Source organism: Struthio camelus, chromosome 6 (assembly GCF_040807025.1).
Source record: "Struthio camelus isolate bStrCam1 chromosome 6, bStrCam1.hap1, whole genome shotgun sequence".
Lineage (NCBI taxonomy): Eukaryota > Metazoa > Chordata > Aves > Struthioniformes > Struthionidae > Struthio > Struthio camelus.
In genome coordinates this window covers 44,348,907-44,366,690 of record NC_090947.1, presented here as the reverse complement: position 1 = coordinate 44,366,690, position 17,784 = coordinate 44,348,907, and the positions used below count along the sequence as shown (strand labels likewise).

At 35.0% G+C, this 17,784-nt stretch overlaps 1 protein-coding gene across 1 annotated transcript in view; it reads left to right on the top strand.

Annotated features, from left to right (window-relative positions):
• Positions 1-17,784, top strand: part of NEB (nebulin) — a 145,043-nt gene that overhangs the window by 100,702 nt on the left and 26,557 nt on the right. Inside the window, exons 121-138 of the mRNA XM_068949383.1 lie at positions 392-496; positions 918-1,022; positions 2,106-2,210; positions 2,485-2,589; positions 3,325-3,429; positions 3,933-4,037; positions 5,519-5,623; positions 8,384-8,488; positions 8,667-8,774; positions 10,003-10,107; positions 10,770-10,874; positions 10,990-11,094; positions 11,851-11,955; positions 12,072-12,182; positions 12,663-12,773; positions 13,254-13,355; positions 13,489-13,587; positions 15,046-15,144. Coding sequence (XP_068805484.1) covers positions 392-496; positions 918-1,022; positions 2,106-2,210; positions 2,485-2,589; positions 3,325-3,429; positions 3,933-4,037; positions 5,519-5,623; positions 8,384-8,488; positions 8,667-8,774; positions 10,003-10,107; positions 10,770-10,874; positions 10,990-11,094; positions 11,851-11,955; positions 12,072-12,182; positions 12,663-12,773; positions 13,254-13,355; positions 13,489-13,587; positions 15,046-15,144 — 1,890 coding nt within the window. The remainder of the gene's footprint in view (positions 1-391; positions 497-917; positions 1,023-2,105; positions 2,211-2,484; positions 2,590-3,324; positions 3,430-3,932; positions 4,038-5,518; positions 5,624-8,383; positions 8,489-8,666; positions 8,775-10,002; positions 10,108-10,769; positions 10,875-10,989; positions 11,095-11,850; positions 11,956-12,071; positions 12,183-12,662; positions 12,774-13,253; positions 13,356-13,488; positions 13,588-15,045; positions 15,145-17,784) is intronic.

Sequence of the window (17,784 nt, the reverse complement as noted above, 5' to 3'; positions counted from 1 at the left end):
TTAATTCGTTTAAGAGTTCTTTATCTGAGTTATTATCTACAATTTTTGTGGAATTTTTAAATTCACAGAACAAAATGATGTTACCTGCCAGAGAGAAACAGGCACTTTGGACAGTTTTATGTAATGTTAGATCTGGATGCAGAGCAGAGAGGTCACTAATGCCACATGCATATGACATTTTGATTTGTGAATGTGTTGCTGGCATTTACAAAACATCAAGAGTACTGATAACAAAAGATAAACTGAGAGAATGTAGAAGATGAAAGAGCACATTGCTTTCTCCTGGGGTAAATTGTGTGGTTATATATGCATTGTGAATTTACAGTCATTTTTCAGGAGATAAAGTACAACTTGAAATTTGTATTTTTGGATTCTTCTCTTCTTACTGCAGTATTTGTATGTGGAGCTTGCCACAAAAGAGAGACCCCATCACCATGCTGGTGGTCAGACTCCAGCTTTTACACATGCTAAGCATGTAAAGGACATGGTTAGTGAGGTAAGATATTTACTCTTTTGTTTGGTACCGCTATGCTGAACTGTTTAGAAGTTTTATTTCTGATTTAATGGTGGGTTCAAGGCTCAAATCTGTTCGCTCTTTGGTTTTTATGCCTTTTAGGCTTAAACTCCACATTACCTATGTTAGCTTGGTAAACCAATACTCATTTTTATACACCTCAAGATTTTATAAGACACCTATTTCTAAGAAATTGTCTGCAGAGTCCAAGGCAGATGGGCTACGAGATCTAGAAGAACTAGGAAGCGCTGAAAAGCTGAGCTTGTTTCCCAGTGTTTTGATTGAAGCACTTTGCAGGAGTGACTTCTTTGTGCAGTCAGTGTAGCACCTTAACGTAATGTCAGATTAACAAATGCTTTTGACGCTAAAGATATAACTTTTCTGTCTTATTGTCTCTTTTTAGAAAAAGTATAAAATCCAGTATGAGAAGATGAAGGACAAATACACACCTGTCCCTGACACACCCATCTTGATCAGAGCTAAGAGAGCATACCTGAATGCTAGTGATGTATGTAGCCCATGAACACTTTCACTGTTCCTTTTTTTCTGTTTCTGTATAAAACGAAGAAAAGGATCAATGGGGAGAATGCATGCAAACAGCAGAATATCTCTCTGTGCGTCATGAACTTGGTCACTCTGTTTGTATGCGTAATTCAATTTGATATTTCTGAGATTAGTGAATTTTAGATTGAGGGCACTGTAGTGCTTTCTTTTACTCTTTATAATTTATTTTCATTTTCTTTTGCATGGAAGTGTGGACTTAGAGCAAAGGAAAAATAGGTTCAGAACAAATTGTTAACATGTGAAATCTCCAAATAGTGTAGACTAGAGTGAAATGACTGATCCTGGAGCCAGAATAGAATACATCAGAATATAGCAGACATCTTCATCTCGGTTAAGTATGAGGAATAAACTTGTATATCAGTGGGAACTCACTCATTTTTCACTTAGAAGTAGATTAGAGAAAAAATTTATCTGAGCTGCTGCAGGTAAGGATTTGATGACGAAATTAATTTTTCCTTTGAGTGTGGAATAGCAATTTATGCTTTATGGCAATGGCCAAGAGTAGTCTACTTGTTAGTGAGATTTTTGCTAAGTATTTTAAATTGCACATTGCCCAGGGGCCCTGGAAAGGCCTGAAAGGGCATGTACTGGGCTGGCATTTTAGCATAGTGATTTGTCCAATTGCAGTCTTAAGAGTGGTTTTAAATACTGTAAAGCCTATGATCTTCCTGCTTTCTTCTAACCAGGAAATGGAGGAAGGGATGAGTGGTTTTTTTATGCCAAATGCAGCACTTCTGCTATTTTGGAGAGTGGCCCTGTGATGCATGGATGTTTTTTCTTCAATCTGAAAGTGAATAGGATAAAATTTTGCTTTTGATGGGCCAACTTCTTTTCTCTCTGTGAGTCTCAGTCAAATTGTAATTGATTTTAGGCAACTGAATCCTCTTGAAATTCCGTAGGGCTTACATTAACAAGTTGAAAAGCAACATATCCCTTGATGTCATTCTTAAGAGGTAAGATATTTAAATGAAACAATTCCTGACAGATAAATATAATCTATTCTTTTATATATTATTTTTCTTACCAGTTGCGCTACAAAGAAACCTTTGAGCACACAAAGGGAAAATATCACACAGTGAAAGATGCTTTGGATATTGTCTATCACCGAAAGGTCACTGATGATATTAGCAGTGTACGTATGCAACATTTCCATTCCTAATTAATGTTTGTCATTTAATACTCTAGTATATGCCATTTATACTATTACTCTATTTGATTTTGTCAAACAATCCAAAAATATAATTAATATTAAATTCTATCCTTTTTCAGAAGATAAAAATGCAGGTAAATCTCAGTCCCATGTTTTTAGTTCTGACCTTTCAGAAAAAGGAATGTCTTAAAAATGGATGGCTGATGTGTTCTGTTCCCAAATTGTTTTACTTCATTTTTTTTATCTTTCTTTGTAGGTGAAATATAAGGAAAATTACATGAGTCAATTGGGAATCTGGAGATCTATCCCAGACCGGCCAGAGCATTCCCATCATCGTGCAGTCACAGATGCTGTTAGTGATGTGAGTTCAAATAGTTCCTGATTCTGAGATGTTGAAACCTAAATGGAGGTTTCCAAAATTAAAAAAAAAAAGTCCATATATCTTAAGAAAATGAAGGCAATATCAGTGGAAATAAAAAAGTGATGTACACTTTTGCCTGGCAGATCTGTGAAATGACAGAACAGATTAAATGGCTAAAATTGTAGTCCCTCTCCTGAAATCAGTTAAGACTGTTCCATTGATTTCAATAGTAGTATTTACTTGGATTTTTTTGTTACCACTATAATAAAAACTTTGGTTATATGCAAAATCTGGAGCAGCCTTTAAATAAAGCTGTTTTTTCCTGAAAGTTCTGGTTTGTATAGAGAATCCTGACTGTGCACAGAAAGATATGTAAAATCATGGGAGTGTTGATTGCCGTGGATTAAGAGCTGTATACTGTGACTTCTGGGTGACCTTGCTTGGTTGTGTTTAAATCAGTGTAATCCCATTGATTTTCCCGAGAACTACAAAGTGACACACTAACTGTACAGAAATATATGTTTTTTAATCCATGCAGGAACTCAAATGCTGGATTAGATATGTGAAAAAAACACAGTCCATCAGAAAAATATAAATATTCACCATTTCTTTTGTAATGGAATAATAATGAATGTAGCTCTGTTTGCCTCACCTTATGTTGACGTGTTATTTCAGTACTGCTCAGATACCATTTGATGTCACTTAAAACTGAAACCTTTTACTTGTTTTCTAAAGGTTAAATACAAGGAAGACTTATCATGGCTCAGAGGCATTGGCTGTTATGCATGGGATACTCCAGATTTTGCTCTGGCAGAAAAGAATAAGGTGCTCTACAGTGGGGTAAGTAAAACAGTCTGCGTTCTTGTTAAACATTTCTTGCAAGCTTGCTTATGTCATAGTTGCATCTTTCTCTGAAGACAATCAAATTCTGACTAAGACATGGATATGCATATCTCATAGTAGAACATAGAACATAACATTTAAAATTAGAAGGTTTGCTGTAAAAGAAATTGGAGACAAAATGGCCATCTGCTTATCTCCTCTGTTCCTTGGAAAGGTATCTGCTCTGTAGTAACTTTTCTAGTGATTCTAAGTCTAACTTTAAAACGATAAAGCTTTGAAGCTTCCATTGTTTTCTTAATATGATAGTTACATCCCAACAAACTACTACATCTACAACTATTTTGCCCTGAAATATTTTTTATTTGTAAATATGTTAAAAAAAACATATGCACTAATTCTACCACATTTTTGCTGCAGATAGTTTTTACAATTCTCTATTTCCATTGCCTTAGATTTCTTTGGTAACCTCTCTTTCTTTCCTTTTTTTTTTTTTCCTCCAGTGTAAGTACAAGGAGATATTTGAGAAGACTAAGTCCCATTTTAAGTATGTAGCCGACTCTCCAATTAACAGGCATTTTAAACATGCCACTCAGTTGATGGATGAGGTAAGTATTAAAAGATTTCAGTAGTCTCTCATACCAAAGTACTAGGTTTGTATATGTTAACACTGAGTTAAAGGTTGGTCTTCCTTACAAAATGGTAAATAAATTGAAGTAGGTCCAAGGAGAGTTAAAAGAAGGATGTCTTAAGGTCAGATCAAAATGAGGAAAGACAAGGATATTCCTGTTACCTGCCTGAGTAGTTGTACAGAGCAGGTTTACAGTAACTAAAAAGTGAAATTGCAAAGAAACTTCTTTGCTAACCAGTAAACGAATGTTAACTGAAAAGATGCTGCTTTCTTAGTAAAACTATTGAGAAAAAACTGTTGATTATCCTGTGCAAAAGGTATAGAATCACAGTTGCTTTCTTGAAATATCAAGCAAAATTTCATCAGTTTTAGGAAGATAATATTTTCTCCAAAGTTATCATAACTCTATTCCATTTTGGATATTTTGCCTCAAATTCTCTCACTCTTACCTTACTCGGTCTCTCCTGTAGACTTAAAGAAAAAAATAAACAAAACGTATTAGCAAAATAGCCTCTTGGTATAAATCACCAACAGACTTGCTCCAAGTAATGCTGTACATCTGCAGGACAAAGCCCTTTGAAAAACAGTGTGTTCTGGATGAGTTCTCATTAGCTTAGAGTTCACATACCAAACCGGACTCTGATGCCTTTCATTAAAGGAGTGTGCATTCCAGACTATCACATCTTGGTATTTTATTCTTACACACCAGACATCATGTTACCTTGCATACCAGTCAGTAAATATATTTATAGAATAATGTATTCTAGTTATAAGAAAAACTATTTCACCACAGATACCATTCCAGTACTGTTGCTATAGTTTCACACTTCATTTGGTAAACAATGAACCAGAATTTATTGTGGAAGATGGTTAATATTCAGTTTTGTTGTTGTTTGGTAGAACAATAAGGAAAATGTAATGTGATAAGCATAGACAAGAAGGATTTCTAACAAGTAGGGCCTCATACATTGAAACTTGCCTAAATGCTTTTTTTTTGCATACGTGATGTTTTTATGATGTCTTATAGTTTTTTGTTTACAAAAAATTTGATAATATAGCTTTAGTATTTTATTCTTTCATCTCATTATACTCTCATTGTATTTGAATCAAGAATCTAATTGCACACAGTGTTGCTTCAGCAGTTGTTTTTCAGGAAGAAATGGAGTCATGAAATGCCTTATTGGAGAGTAGCAGGAATAGGATGTAAGCGTCCTTAAATTGTAAATTAGGCCTTTCAGGAGTAATTTACAAATGTATATATTAATTGGACACATTTTATTTCTGTTTTTTTTTCCTGTTTTTTCCTACATTTTTCTCTTCTGGATATGGATTTTAATCCCAGCCTTTAAATATTGCAGTTAATGAGGTTTCAGTGGTTAGGAACTATAATCTCAGATCTCTCTGTGTCTTCACTTTCTTCTTTTACTTTGTTACAATGTATTATGCTATTCTGAGCAGAAATTATATAAAGCTGCCTATGAGAAGCTCAAAGATAGGTACAGCGTTATTGTGGATGATCCTAGGAATCTCCTGGCCAAGTGGGGGACCACACTGAGCAGTCAGGTACTGTAGGAACGCTGGCCAGTGCTGCCAGAAAGTGCCTAGTTCACTCACAGCTATTATCTTTGTCCGCCTGAAATGTCTATAGCAGCAGTATCATAGGTCTCACCTGTGATATTGTGATGTTTTAGTTCAGTTGATCAGATATAGTCTCTGTTTTGCCACCCAAAAAGCATTACTTTTTGAGTGAGCTAATCTATACCGTATGTACTTTCATATATTGTGCATCAATTGACATCATCTTCAAGTAGGTTGTCATCTAATGCGTATTGAAATCATTGGAGAGGTTTTAAAAAATGGATGCTGTGTCATGCATTTATTTTTTTTATTGCCTCTCTTTTAGTGACTTTTACAAAGATTATTTTCTTACTCATTTTTAGATAAAAGCAACAGTGGCATATTTGGATTTTGAGTGCCCTTACCTTAATCTATAGTTTACTCTAGTATCCCCCCAAATATTTTCATTATTTCCTTAATGGGACTGACTGTATGCAAGCCTTTTAGTCTATACTCTTGCCGTTCTTAATTATATAGATGTAAGTTGTATGCACATCTGAATGAATACATACAGTATCATGCCTAAATCTCTCCACTCTACAAGTGACTGGGATCTAGAGCTGTGCTGTTGTTTATGGTCTTCACAAGTCTCTTTTGTGCTTCGTTGCCATTTGCATGCACAGAAAAAATATAAGTCCTTTGCCAAGATGTTCCTGAAACAAGGATGTAATGAAATTCTGAGGCCAGATATGCTGAGAGCACTCTACAACACATACTTATGGAGCCAGGTAAAATGAAGAACTGCTGCTTTAGGAGGCCTTATGTATACAGTTTAGCTGCTTGGATTTTTAACACGTAATGCTTGTGAGTTCTCTGAATTTCCACAGGTATCAGACTCCAGAGTTTTGTACATGTGCTTAATGCTGGATGTGACCAAATAGTCTTGATAACAGAGTATCTGAAACAATGTTTACCATGACTTGGACTTGACCCATCCCAGGTTGATCTGGCCCTCCATTTTCTCCTTTCATTACAAATAATTGTTATGTATATATTTCTTTACATTAATTTGCATACTTACATAGAGTAATTTTCTGTGCCTTTAAGAAAGGATTAGCTGTTCCTTATATTTTCCCAACCAAATATTTGTTCTGACACGGTTTCTCATATTGACACCCTATAAGTTCCTAAATTCAGTATGAACATAATGAAGTAATTTGGGGAGAAGATTACAATATTTATCTAGCGCTCTACCTGTTGATGGTGTCCGATTGTGTCTAGATAAAGAACAAAGTCGTATCTCATGGCAGTCAGAAGAGGTACAGGAAGAGTATTTTACGCAGGTCTGAAGATGAAGTCAGATTTTCATTAATTTCTTTCTCTACCTATTGCTTTTAAGCAAAGCAGCCACATAATAGTAAGAGATTATAAACAGAAATTAACTGCCAGAAAGGGAGATTTATTAGGAGTTGGAAGGTAGAAAGTGAGTATGATTCATCTATTTGTTCTTAGAGATCAAAGAGCCTAACATATTAATATTTTTGATTACATAAAGGATCCATTCAGCAGCCTCTAAGTGACTCCAGCGTTACTGCAAAGAGATAATTTTCCATATTCTACCTTTATTTAATCTGGATTCCTGCGTATATATATTGGTTGTATGATTTGGAAGAAATATAGTAACTGATACATATTTATATATGCACTGGAATCAGATCTGCTAGCAGAGACCTTACTCCCTACACACAAGTTACCTATTTCAATGGCAGAGATGATTCCTGACCAGATTAGATGAAACGCGTATAGCGTATAAGTTATATGCTGGAAACGCAACAGTAGAAAGCAATTATATGAGAATGAAGGGGATGTTCTTCTTTATCGTTGTAAGCACAATTAATAAAATCCTTCTACAATAAGGTAGTGAAGGTCATCAGTAGACATTATTTGTTCAGTTTGTCAGTGGATTTCAATTTATTTTCTGGTTAAAAATCTTTGCAGGTAAGTTTGAGTGTGTTTGAAGAAAAAAATAGCACTCTGACTTGTATGTTCAACTGCGTTGACTTCATGTTTTGATTTATGTTGTTTGTATATAGTTTTGTATATTTTGTCTGTCTTAGCTGTGTTTCAGAAGCGTGCCTTTTTTTTTCTGATGCACTATATTGCATGAAAATTCTTTTTTAGAGATCTGTTGTGACCTCCTCCACCTGCCCTGAGGCTATCTGCAATAAATTATTATTCTTTGTATACGTTCTGTTCTCACTGAATTCTGTGAAAACAGATTCAGCTCCTGAGTAAGACAAGATAATCTTTAGAAAAGAAATGGCCAAGGTACAATTTGTTATCAGTGTCTTAAAACAGCTTGGTGTTATCATATATTCCGTGAATTTCTTTTCTATTCTGTTGTGTAAGATGTTTTACACTTCTCTTCCTTATAATGAGTATTTTAAAATGAGGTCTTGTCCAGTTACAAATTTTCAAAGCCTTTAATCTGCCAAGATTACTTTTTCAGCTTTTTCAATCTTGGAGACATAGGATAGAAGTGAAGTTTTTACTCTCAGTGAAATAAATGTAAAACTAGTCACACAAATAGATAGGCAGCCTCTCAGGCAAATAAAGGGTTTACAAAGTCTGGCTCCTTGTGCATGTTCAGCTTTCTTTGGCTTTGGTGGAAGGATTTCACAACTTGATGTCTTAATATAAACATATCTCCTGAAGATATTTTGTCTTGGTTTGTGTGGTTAACATGTTCTACTTCCTTACTACCAGGTCGAATATAAAAAGGAATATGAAAAGAAGAAAGACAAATATACTACAATTGTAGATACTCCGGAACACTTACGGATAACAAAAGTGAACAAACAGATTAGTGATGTAAGTGTGTTCAATTCCTTGCGCGCATACCTTCTCTGGATTCTGACCTTTGAAGTATGATGCTCAACAATATGGCATTTCAGTAGTCAATTATATAATATTTCTCATCTTGATTTTTTTCAATTTACACAAAGACTATCAAGAAATAATGATGTGATTTAAAATTTTGTATCTTCAGATTATTTACAAGCTGGAATATAACAAAGCAAAGCCTAAAGGCTATACCACAATCCATGATACACCTATGTTATTGCATGTGCGCAAGGTCAAGGACAGAATAAGTGATGTAAGTAAACCATCCTTGTCTGTGATGTCAAAAAGGCACATAATTAACATTTTACTTTGATATGTGATATTTCTAAGCCACATGTAATGCTGTAATTAAAATTAACTTCTTATTAGAATGTGTTTTTATTTTCATGAGGAACTTCTGTATTTAATACTTTTTCAATAATGCAATGGAATCTGGAAGTATTTAGGAAGTTTTATCATGTAAAGTTCTGCTGTAGCTCTTGGAACGTTTTTGCTAGGATAGAGCAGCCCTGGCTAATATTAAAAGCCATGAACTGGAACTGGTATCTAATTAAAGCAAGGATTTTGGGAGTCTGTTTCTGGATTTTCTTCCTATTTTGGTTAATAACTTTTGTGGAGCCATGACAGCTCTTCTGTGGGCATTGTGTAAGGTAAGTATTCTGTTTTAAAATAGTTATGTATAGATTTTTGAATAAGGGGCAATGGAAGGCTAATAAGAGAAGGAAAGGAAGATGAAGTGGATAGAGTAATGCCGTGGGACTTGAGAGTCCTGGTCTTAATTCTTTCTTCAACCTTAGGCTTTCTGTGTGACATTTGTGGCATTGTTCATTAGATCTCCATAAACAAAATGAGGATACTAGCACTTTCATAACTGAGGGTAGTTATGAACAAGCATATGAGAAGCACATGGAAGCATCTCACAAGCATGTGAGAAATAAGCACCTTTAGTCTGAGTCCTTCAGATGCTGCACTGATTATCTGTGTTATGAGTAAGACTAGCAGGGAAAAATAACAATATTGTTCAGAGAGATTTTCAAAAGTGACCTGTGAATCGAAGTACATTTTCTTATTCCAAATCTGAGTGCTGAATCTGAGATTCTGTAAAGGGATTTTCAGAAAGCATCAAATGTGGCTGTCAGAAAATAAGTTTCTTTAAATTATTTGTACTGGGTGCCAAAAAAATAGATAGAATTACTGTTCATGCGGAGATTTTGGTAAATTTTACTCTACACTTCATGGTGAATTATACCTGCGTATTTTCTATATGGAAGGAACTGCTGCTGAACAGGGCCCTTCTTTCAGGCAGATGATTGATACCAAGTTGTATGGATATAATTTCTTTTTTTTTCTGTTAAGATTTTATCTTGACAATTAGGAACAAATCTATTAATACTAGGTTTTTCATATTTTGCTACTTTTCTGGTTCACAGTGATGTATTAATGTATCTTTGTTAACATTTTTAATACTCTTCTTTCTTTAGCTGAAATACAAAGAGCTGTATGAGAGGAATAAATCTCACTGCAATGTCGTAGCTGATTCAGTTCATATTAAGACTCCAAGGCATGCTTACAAGCTAAACAGCAATGTGAGTTCTGTTTTATTAATACTTTAATTTTATTATGGGTAGTGGGTGGGACTAGCAAAGGAGACCAAGAGAAATTAATTTTCATTTCTGTTGAAATTCAGTGAGCTTAGATATTCCTTCTAATTCTTAATGCTGCTTGAATAACATATATGTTAATTTATTTAATACTAAAATGCTCATTTATAAAGGTTGTCCTTGAGGTCACATGAGGTTCCCTGTATGTCACACAGACATCTACTATTCTAGCTCCTCTCTGTTTCTCTGACAAAGATGCATAACTGCCTCTGAAATTCTCTGTGATGATGTTCTCAAGGACAGAGCAAGTGCTTTTTAGGAAGCTCTCATTTGTTTTCTATTATTTGTGGTCCTACATCCACTGTGATAGGCAAGGAACTGAAAACACTCACCTTCCTCAAAGTCGTAACATCTTCTTAGTCCCTCATATTCCTTTCTCTGCCCAGCAGTGAAAAACCTAGAGCAAATGGACTCCCACTGGATTGGTCATGATTCAGAGGAAAGCACTAATCTGATGTAGATGCACTTTTTTTTACCTCTTCTCTCTTTATTTCATCCTGACCAAAAGAGAATTTGCATCTGTATAAATTTAATGTCTAAATTACACAATCTCTAATGATTTTTTCTTGTTGCTTACCTACAAACAGCTGGATTATAAGAAAAAATATGAAGCAGCCAAGGCTCATTGGCACTGGATTGCCGATAGGCCTGACTTTGTGCAAGCAGCCAAGTCATCTCTGCAACAGAGTGATGTAAGAAAATTAGAACAAACTAACTTTCCCCACCTCTCCCCTTTTTCATAATAAAAAAAAAAGTTATAGAAGTTCTGGTGTCATTTTTGTTATAACTTATTTTATCTTCCTGCAGTATGAATACAAGCTGGACCGCGAATTCCTAAAAGGATGCAAACTCTCTGTCACAGACGATAAAAACACAGTATTGGCTTTAAATAATGCCATCTTGGCAAGTGATGTAAGTACCTGAACGCTCACTTTTTCTGTACTACTGGAAACATAACCTACATTATTGGCATATTGCTCCTATAAGTACAGTATGTTCAAAGCAGGATCTCATTTGTGAATGTTATTCAGTAGAATGATTTTGCAGAAAAAATGAAATGATAAGGAGAATTTATTAAAAAGAGGATGCACAGATTAAACCTTCTCTAACAAATTGAATCCTAAATAGAATTTGCAGTTTTCTCAGAATGTTGAATATCCACTGATTGCATTAAGAATCAAGGCTTGAAAATTTCTTCTCAGTCTGAGTTCATGATTTGATTTGGCTTGTTTGCTTCATTAACAAATTGGCAAAACCAGAATAAATTTGGTCTTGTAGATGTCACTGACCTGGTTTATGGATTTGCAAACTACATACGGATTCAGATTTAACATTGTCTGAACACTCTACATTTTTAATATGTTTGTAGATTCCTCTTATTAAAATGCAAATATTATCTGGAAAAAATTAAAAAATTAAGCTGCATGTATTATTTATGCATAAGACAAAGTATGTTTAGTAGTCACTTAGTAATCTATTGAATGTATTAATAAAACGTTACATGATGGCTGTAGGAATATATGGTCTGGAAAAAATCTTGGCAATCATCAAACTATGGGATCACCTGCAACCTTTGGCACTAACAAGCAGTCACAGCTGTAGTCATTTCTTTTTAGATTATCACAAGACAAGATTCATGTTACTTAACATATCTTTTCTCTCTGCTAGGTAAAATACAAAGAGAAGCATAACAAAGCTCGAGGAACATACCTTATTGTTCCAGATACGCCTCAGATCCTCCTGGCTAAGAATGTCAGCTCTCTGGTATCTGAGGTAAAACATCTGACATTCATTGCTTTTTTTTTTTAAATAGATTATTTTAATATTCTCTGTGGGTTTTTGCTTGCTTGTTTTGGTTTTTTTAACTTATTTTCCTTCTGTACCTTCAGAACAAATACAAAGAACACAGCAAGAAGCAGCTTCCACATGGGTCTTACACAACCCTGCCTGAGACCCGAGACACTGCTCATGTGAAAGAGGTGACCAAGAATGTCAGTGAGGTAAGTAACTAGTTTGAAAACAATTTATGGTGACGTTGTTACCAGATACCTGTGGTTGCTTAGACTGTTGCATGATTTAGAGTAGGTGGTAGAGTCTCATCATGAAAGTGCCCAAGGAGTCAGCAAAGATGGATTCCCTGCCAGAAGGAGACTTTAACAAAGAGCTAAACCCATTTTATTGGGAACCTATTGAAATATTCTGAAGAAAAGCAAGCAGGCTAAGTGCTTAGGGAGGGGCCTTAATTCAGATTCATTTTTCATAGAACACAGTATAAACCCAAATCATCAATTCCAAATAGCAAATTTTAATGAGCTAAAATGTAAATCATGACCAGCAAACTGGGGGCCATAAATTTTGAAACTTAGAAGACTACATTTTATCTGTTTTTACAGTTTCTCTGAGCTTAGTTCCAAGTATCAGTAGCATTTATGTTCATATGAGATTACCAAATCACACATGGCCCTTTTTGCTCTCAACAGACAAATTATAAACAAAAGTTTGTGAAGGAGAAAGGAAAGTCTAACTATTCTGTGATGTTGGAGCCTCCTGAAGTGAAACATGCCATGGAAGTGGCAAAGAAACAGAGTACTGTAAGTTTACCTTGTGTTTTCTTGAACTAAGCAGTGTATGTAAGCAAATTGAAACCAAAGTCAGCTGAAAAAAACACAAGTTTACCTACTTCAGGATTTCCTCCCAGCTTCTATGTTCAGGTGTGATTCTGGAGGACAAAAATGTGAATATTTACAGATGTAAAATTGCACAGAAATAAAGGATATATTTGAAAATCATATCTATTTTAATGATGTGATGGGATTTAAAGTAATGTATTGCAAATCAAATTTAATAATTTCTTTCATTCCTTCAAATACAAACAGAATTGCATGTACGTTCTTGTTCATTTGTAGATAACTTGCAAAAACTGGTTCCCAAATCCGTTCTTCGTGAAACAATTAAAAAAAAAAATCCCAGGCACTTTTCCACCAGCATTGTTGGGTCCCTATTTAGGTATGTTCCTCATGAACAAATGTCAGTAATCTGCTTTCCTCTGTCTGTCAATCATCATGGATTAGGTTGAATACAAGAAAGATGCCAAGTCAAAGCTCCACTACACACCTATAGCAGATCGACCAGATATTAAAAAAGCAACGCAAGCTGCCAAGTTAATTAGCAATGTGAGTGTTTTTTTTAAATCTTCTGTATAACTACTTAGCAGTAATTTTAGTATAAAAAAATAGTAGAAGTAATTACAAGGGCATGTGGTCATCACTAAGCTATACATTTTTTTTTATGTTTTCTCTATGTTAGATTGAATATAAGAAGCGTGGAGAAGCTGGCATCGGTGTAACTATGCTGGGACGTCCGGATATTGAGCTTGCAAAGGAGGTGTCAAAGCTAACTAGCCAGGTAATAATTAAAAAAAATGTTATAGTAAAAAGTTTGTGAAGCTTTGAAGCAGTGAAAGTAAAGCTTTCAGATTTGCTGAGACATGGTATTAATTTACAGAATAATATTAACATTGTAACTGGAATTATTTTTAGATTAAGGGTTAAGGAAATATATTAAAGGGCACACATTAAAAAATTAAATCCTAATGTGAGGCTATTTATTCATTAAATAAACCACAGCTGATTGGATTGATTCCGCTTACAGTGATATCAGTGAAACTTGATTCGCTACTTTCTTGTCTTGTAGTGTTTATAGCTGCATAATGGATACAGGACTGATCAAGTCACTTTCCCAAAAACTAGGCTAGTGGAGAATTGTGCTCAGATGCTAAAACTCTCCTGGCTTTAATGGGAGCGGAAGCTGGAGAGAGAGAGGAGTCATAGAAGGGGAAGATAAGAGAATTTATATCCTCTGTGTTTCATTTGTGTTCTTCCTTCACTTTCTTAATTTTTCTGTCATCTCTAAAATCTTATGCTTCCACCTTCTTAAAAATGTCATTTGTAATTCTTCTACAATGTCCAGTATCAATATTCTTATGGAGTAGCGAAAGCTAAAATGTAGAAATGTTTAGGTACCTGAATAGCTTTGCAACTTATAAATTTATAAATTCTGTGAATGCTGAAAACAGTTGGTATGCAGCAGAATTAAACTGGCCTTCCTACAAGATGCTGTTGGTCCAGTGGGTAAGTCTGTATATTCTAAAGATTAAAACAGAGGACAACTGGTACAGCTAAAAGCCAGCTGATGGTTTTCAAAAAAGTGTTGCCTAAAAATGAAATAATCCAGAATTAGAAACCGTTTCTGAAAAAGCCTGGAAACTCTTAGTACCTCTGTTGTCGCCGGTAGTGAAATGGACACAAATTTGTTGCTTATTCACTTGTGTGATGTGTTTTAAAAAATAAAATAAAAATCAGCACTTATATGTATAAGCATAAAATATTCTTACATTAGAGATTTTTAATAACTTTTCTATTGGCTTATTATAGGTCAGTGATGGAGGTATAGAATTTCCTTAAAATGATTCCATGACAAGATCTTTCAAATACTAAGGCTGAGATGTTAGTCTTATTCTCTCGTTTCCTTTTCTGGGCATTGGCTTTCAAACAAGCAGCGTTTTGCCTAACTTATTATGCACCTTTATGAGGTGGTCATTCAGTTTCTTTTTGCCACTTACTTTCTACTCTTGACCTTTAAAAGAATCCTCTATTTTGGTGTTAATATGCTGTATTAATATAAGCTTGTTAACTTTTATACAGTAGCCTTGATCTCCGGTTAGTGTGAAGCACATGCTTGCTGTTTCCTGTGATAATTTTTTCCACCAGGACCTCAGTTCCACTTGGATCTTTCTCACCGCTTCATGCTTTAATCTTATAATTGTTTGCATTTCTGATCTTACTTTCTTGCTACGCATTATAGGCGGAATACCTCAAACGACACATGAGAGGGCATGGAGCTGCATCTTACGATACACCATGGATGAGAACCTTTAAGAAAGCTAATATGCTAAGTAGTCATGTAAGATGAATTTAAGTCACACAACTGGGAATGCCTTTTTTATGCATCTTTCTCTTTCTTGCATATTATCTTTATAACTACAAGTCGTTAAAGATTTTATGATGCAGCAGTTGCACTGGATCTTTTTGGGTCAAAGGTATTGAATGTAGCAAAACTTGTGAGGCTGCTCATTTTGATATGACCTGCTTTTTTCCTATGGAAAGACAGTGCATGGGAATTCTGTGAGTGAGGAATTTGTCTGTTCCAAAAACAGCACACACAGCCTGAAACTTTATTGTGGTCTTCACACTGGCCTTGGAGCTTCCAGTGTTTTTAATGGAAGTTCCCAATGCACTCATGCAATGTGAAAACTCACCTCTTTCACACAAAAACGCCAAATAAGCTTGCCTTGGTTTTCCTGAGATTGTATGGAAAAATGGAAATATGTGCTTTGGTATGACAAGTCTAAACAACGGTGCAGGTCACTTTAAAGGGAACATTCATACCTTATGCAGAAGATTCACAGTAAATTTTCAAGCTACTCTGTTCACATTGTGCTGGAGTGGCATAAGGGAAGCATGGTGTATGAGTAAATCAGTCCCAGAGCCTCAGAGAAGTCTGCCCTATAGTGATTTAAGGGCACATATTTTGTTTTCTTACCATCCCCAAACCTTTGCAAAACAGAAAAACTATGGCGAAGTAGCAGTTTTTGAAGTAGCAGTAGACAGATTTGTGCCATTTCTGTCTTGCACATGTATTTCCAAATGAAAAAAGGGGTTTATTGTTTCTCTATGTCTAGCCATGACTACTGCATGCAATTGCTGCATGTTTGAATGCCAGCTACTTATTTGTCAAGAAAAACAATAATTTTTTCAGTGAAACCAGGGACTCTTAAACTGGCACCTTGTCCAGAGAAATAAAGTGCAAGAAAAAGAGGAAGTGATATTCATTCTCATTCAGTGATAATGAGCTCCTCCCTTTCCATGCTTTTGTTCTGAGGCTAACCAGTTCTCCACTTAGTATTGTAAACATGCTTTGATGAGCTTGTGTAGGTCCTGAGAGGAAATTATTTCAGAGACAGTAATGGGGCAAAAAATAATTGGTGTTATCTTTAACTTTGTTTTTCTTCTGGGCACGTCTTCTCAGACTAGCAACATCTTCTTTTATCTTTATACAACATTATGTCCAGTTCGTTTATCCACTTGCCTGTTTTTGGCTGTCTCATCTGTCTGTCTACAGTGCTTGCTTTTAATTTTGCACAGCTCTTTCAATAAGATTTCTTCTGACTTTAAAAAAATGAATTCTTTGGCATGATGGTCTGATCGTGATCATAGATTAATATTACACTCACATAACTTCACAAGTGTTAGTAAACTTATTTTTGATTTTCATTTTTGTGAGATCAGAATCAATACTGATTCCCTTTGTGTAAAAAAAAATAAAAATAAAAATAAAAAAAAAAGTTGATATTTATTGTTTTGTTAAGCAGTTACATACCTTCTGGACTTGCCTGTTTCACTCCGTGTTTTATTTTATCTGAGTGTTGGCTTATTTTGCAAAACAAAAGAGGGACAGTGCTGTACAACATGAGGGATAAGGTGTTGTCTGGACAAGAATGTGCCAATGAAATTCAAAAGTGGAAAATCTGTGGAATGTGATTTAACTCTGCATTCAAGCATCTTTCTTTTTTTTTTTAATAACACAAAGCTGTCTGTTTACATTTCTGTAAATGTCATTATAATTTAAAAACCTGTAGCATGGTTCACTTGTTCCTCAATTTAATTATCAATTCTTCAGTAGTTTGTTTTGATTCAATTTTTGTATAAATATGGCTTGGGATATCAATTTTTACTGGAGAACTATTCGAACTTTTTCCTCATCAGCCGCAGTCTTTGAATGCTTTTCAAAAAACATTATTCTTGTCCTAAACAAGATCAGATTCTTTTAGAAAGATTGATGACAGTTGTTGTATTCTTGTTCTTTAGGCCAGGGGTGAGGGCTGCTAGTTTGTTAGTGTAGAGCATCTCCAAGGAAACGTATATTACATTTCCATAAGTGGAAAGAAATATCATTGCCTGACCTCTTTCCATACCAGTTAGAACACTGCTACAGGGAAGACATGAAAAATAAAAAAACCTCAGAATTTTTATCCTGATGGCTAGTCTAATCGAGTGAGCTCACATACTAACTGTGGGCTCAATTTAGGCAAGCCAGAACTTACGGCTACAGTTTTGAGGACTAAATCCTTAATTCTTTGTGTTTTTCTTGAATCTCTGATATCAAAAAAACACTAAAAAATGTTCCTGATTGAATAGTCTCTTCTGCAGGTTCACAAGTAACAGTGAAAAATTAACCTTTAGCTGTACCTGAAGCAGTGTGATGGGACAAGACATGCTGGATGAGGGACTTCATTAAAGTCATTAGCAAAACTCCTATTCATATAAACATTTCTGTGCCTCCAACCCATGTCTGCTGAAATTTCCTGACTTAAAATTGTGTTTATGAATGTAGTTTACCTCGCTGATGTCAATCTGATGTGGTTTGGAGGTATTATTGAGCCTCTTGTGTAACCTAATTCCTAACAATTAATTGCATCATTATTCTGTATGTGATCAGTACCACCTTTCCTTATTTCTGCTTTATATAGAACACAATATGTAT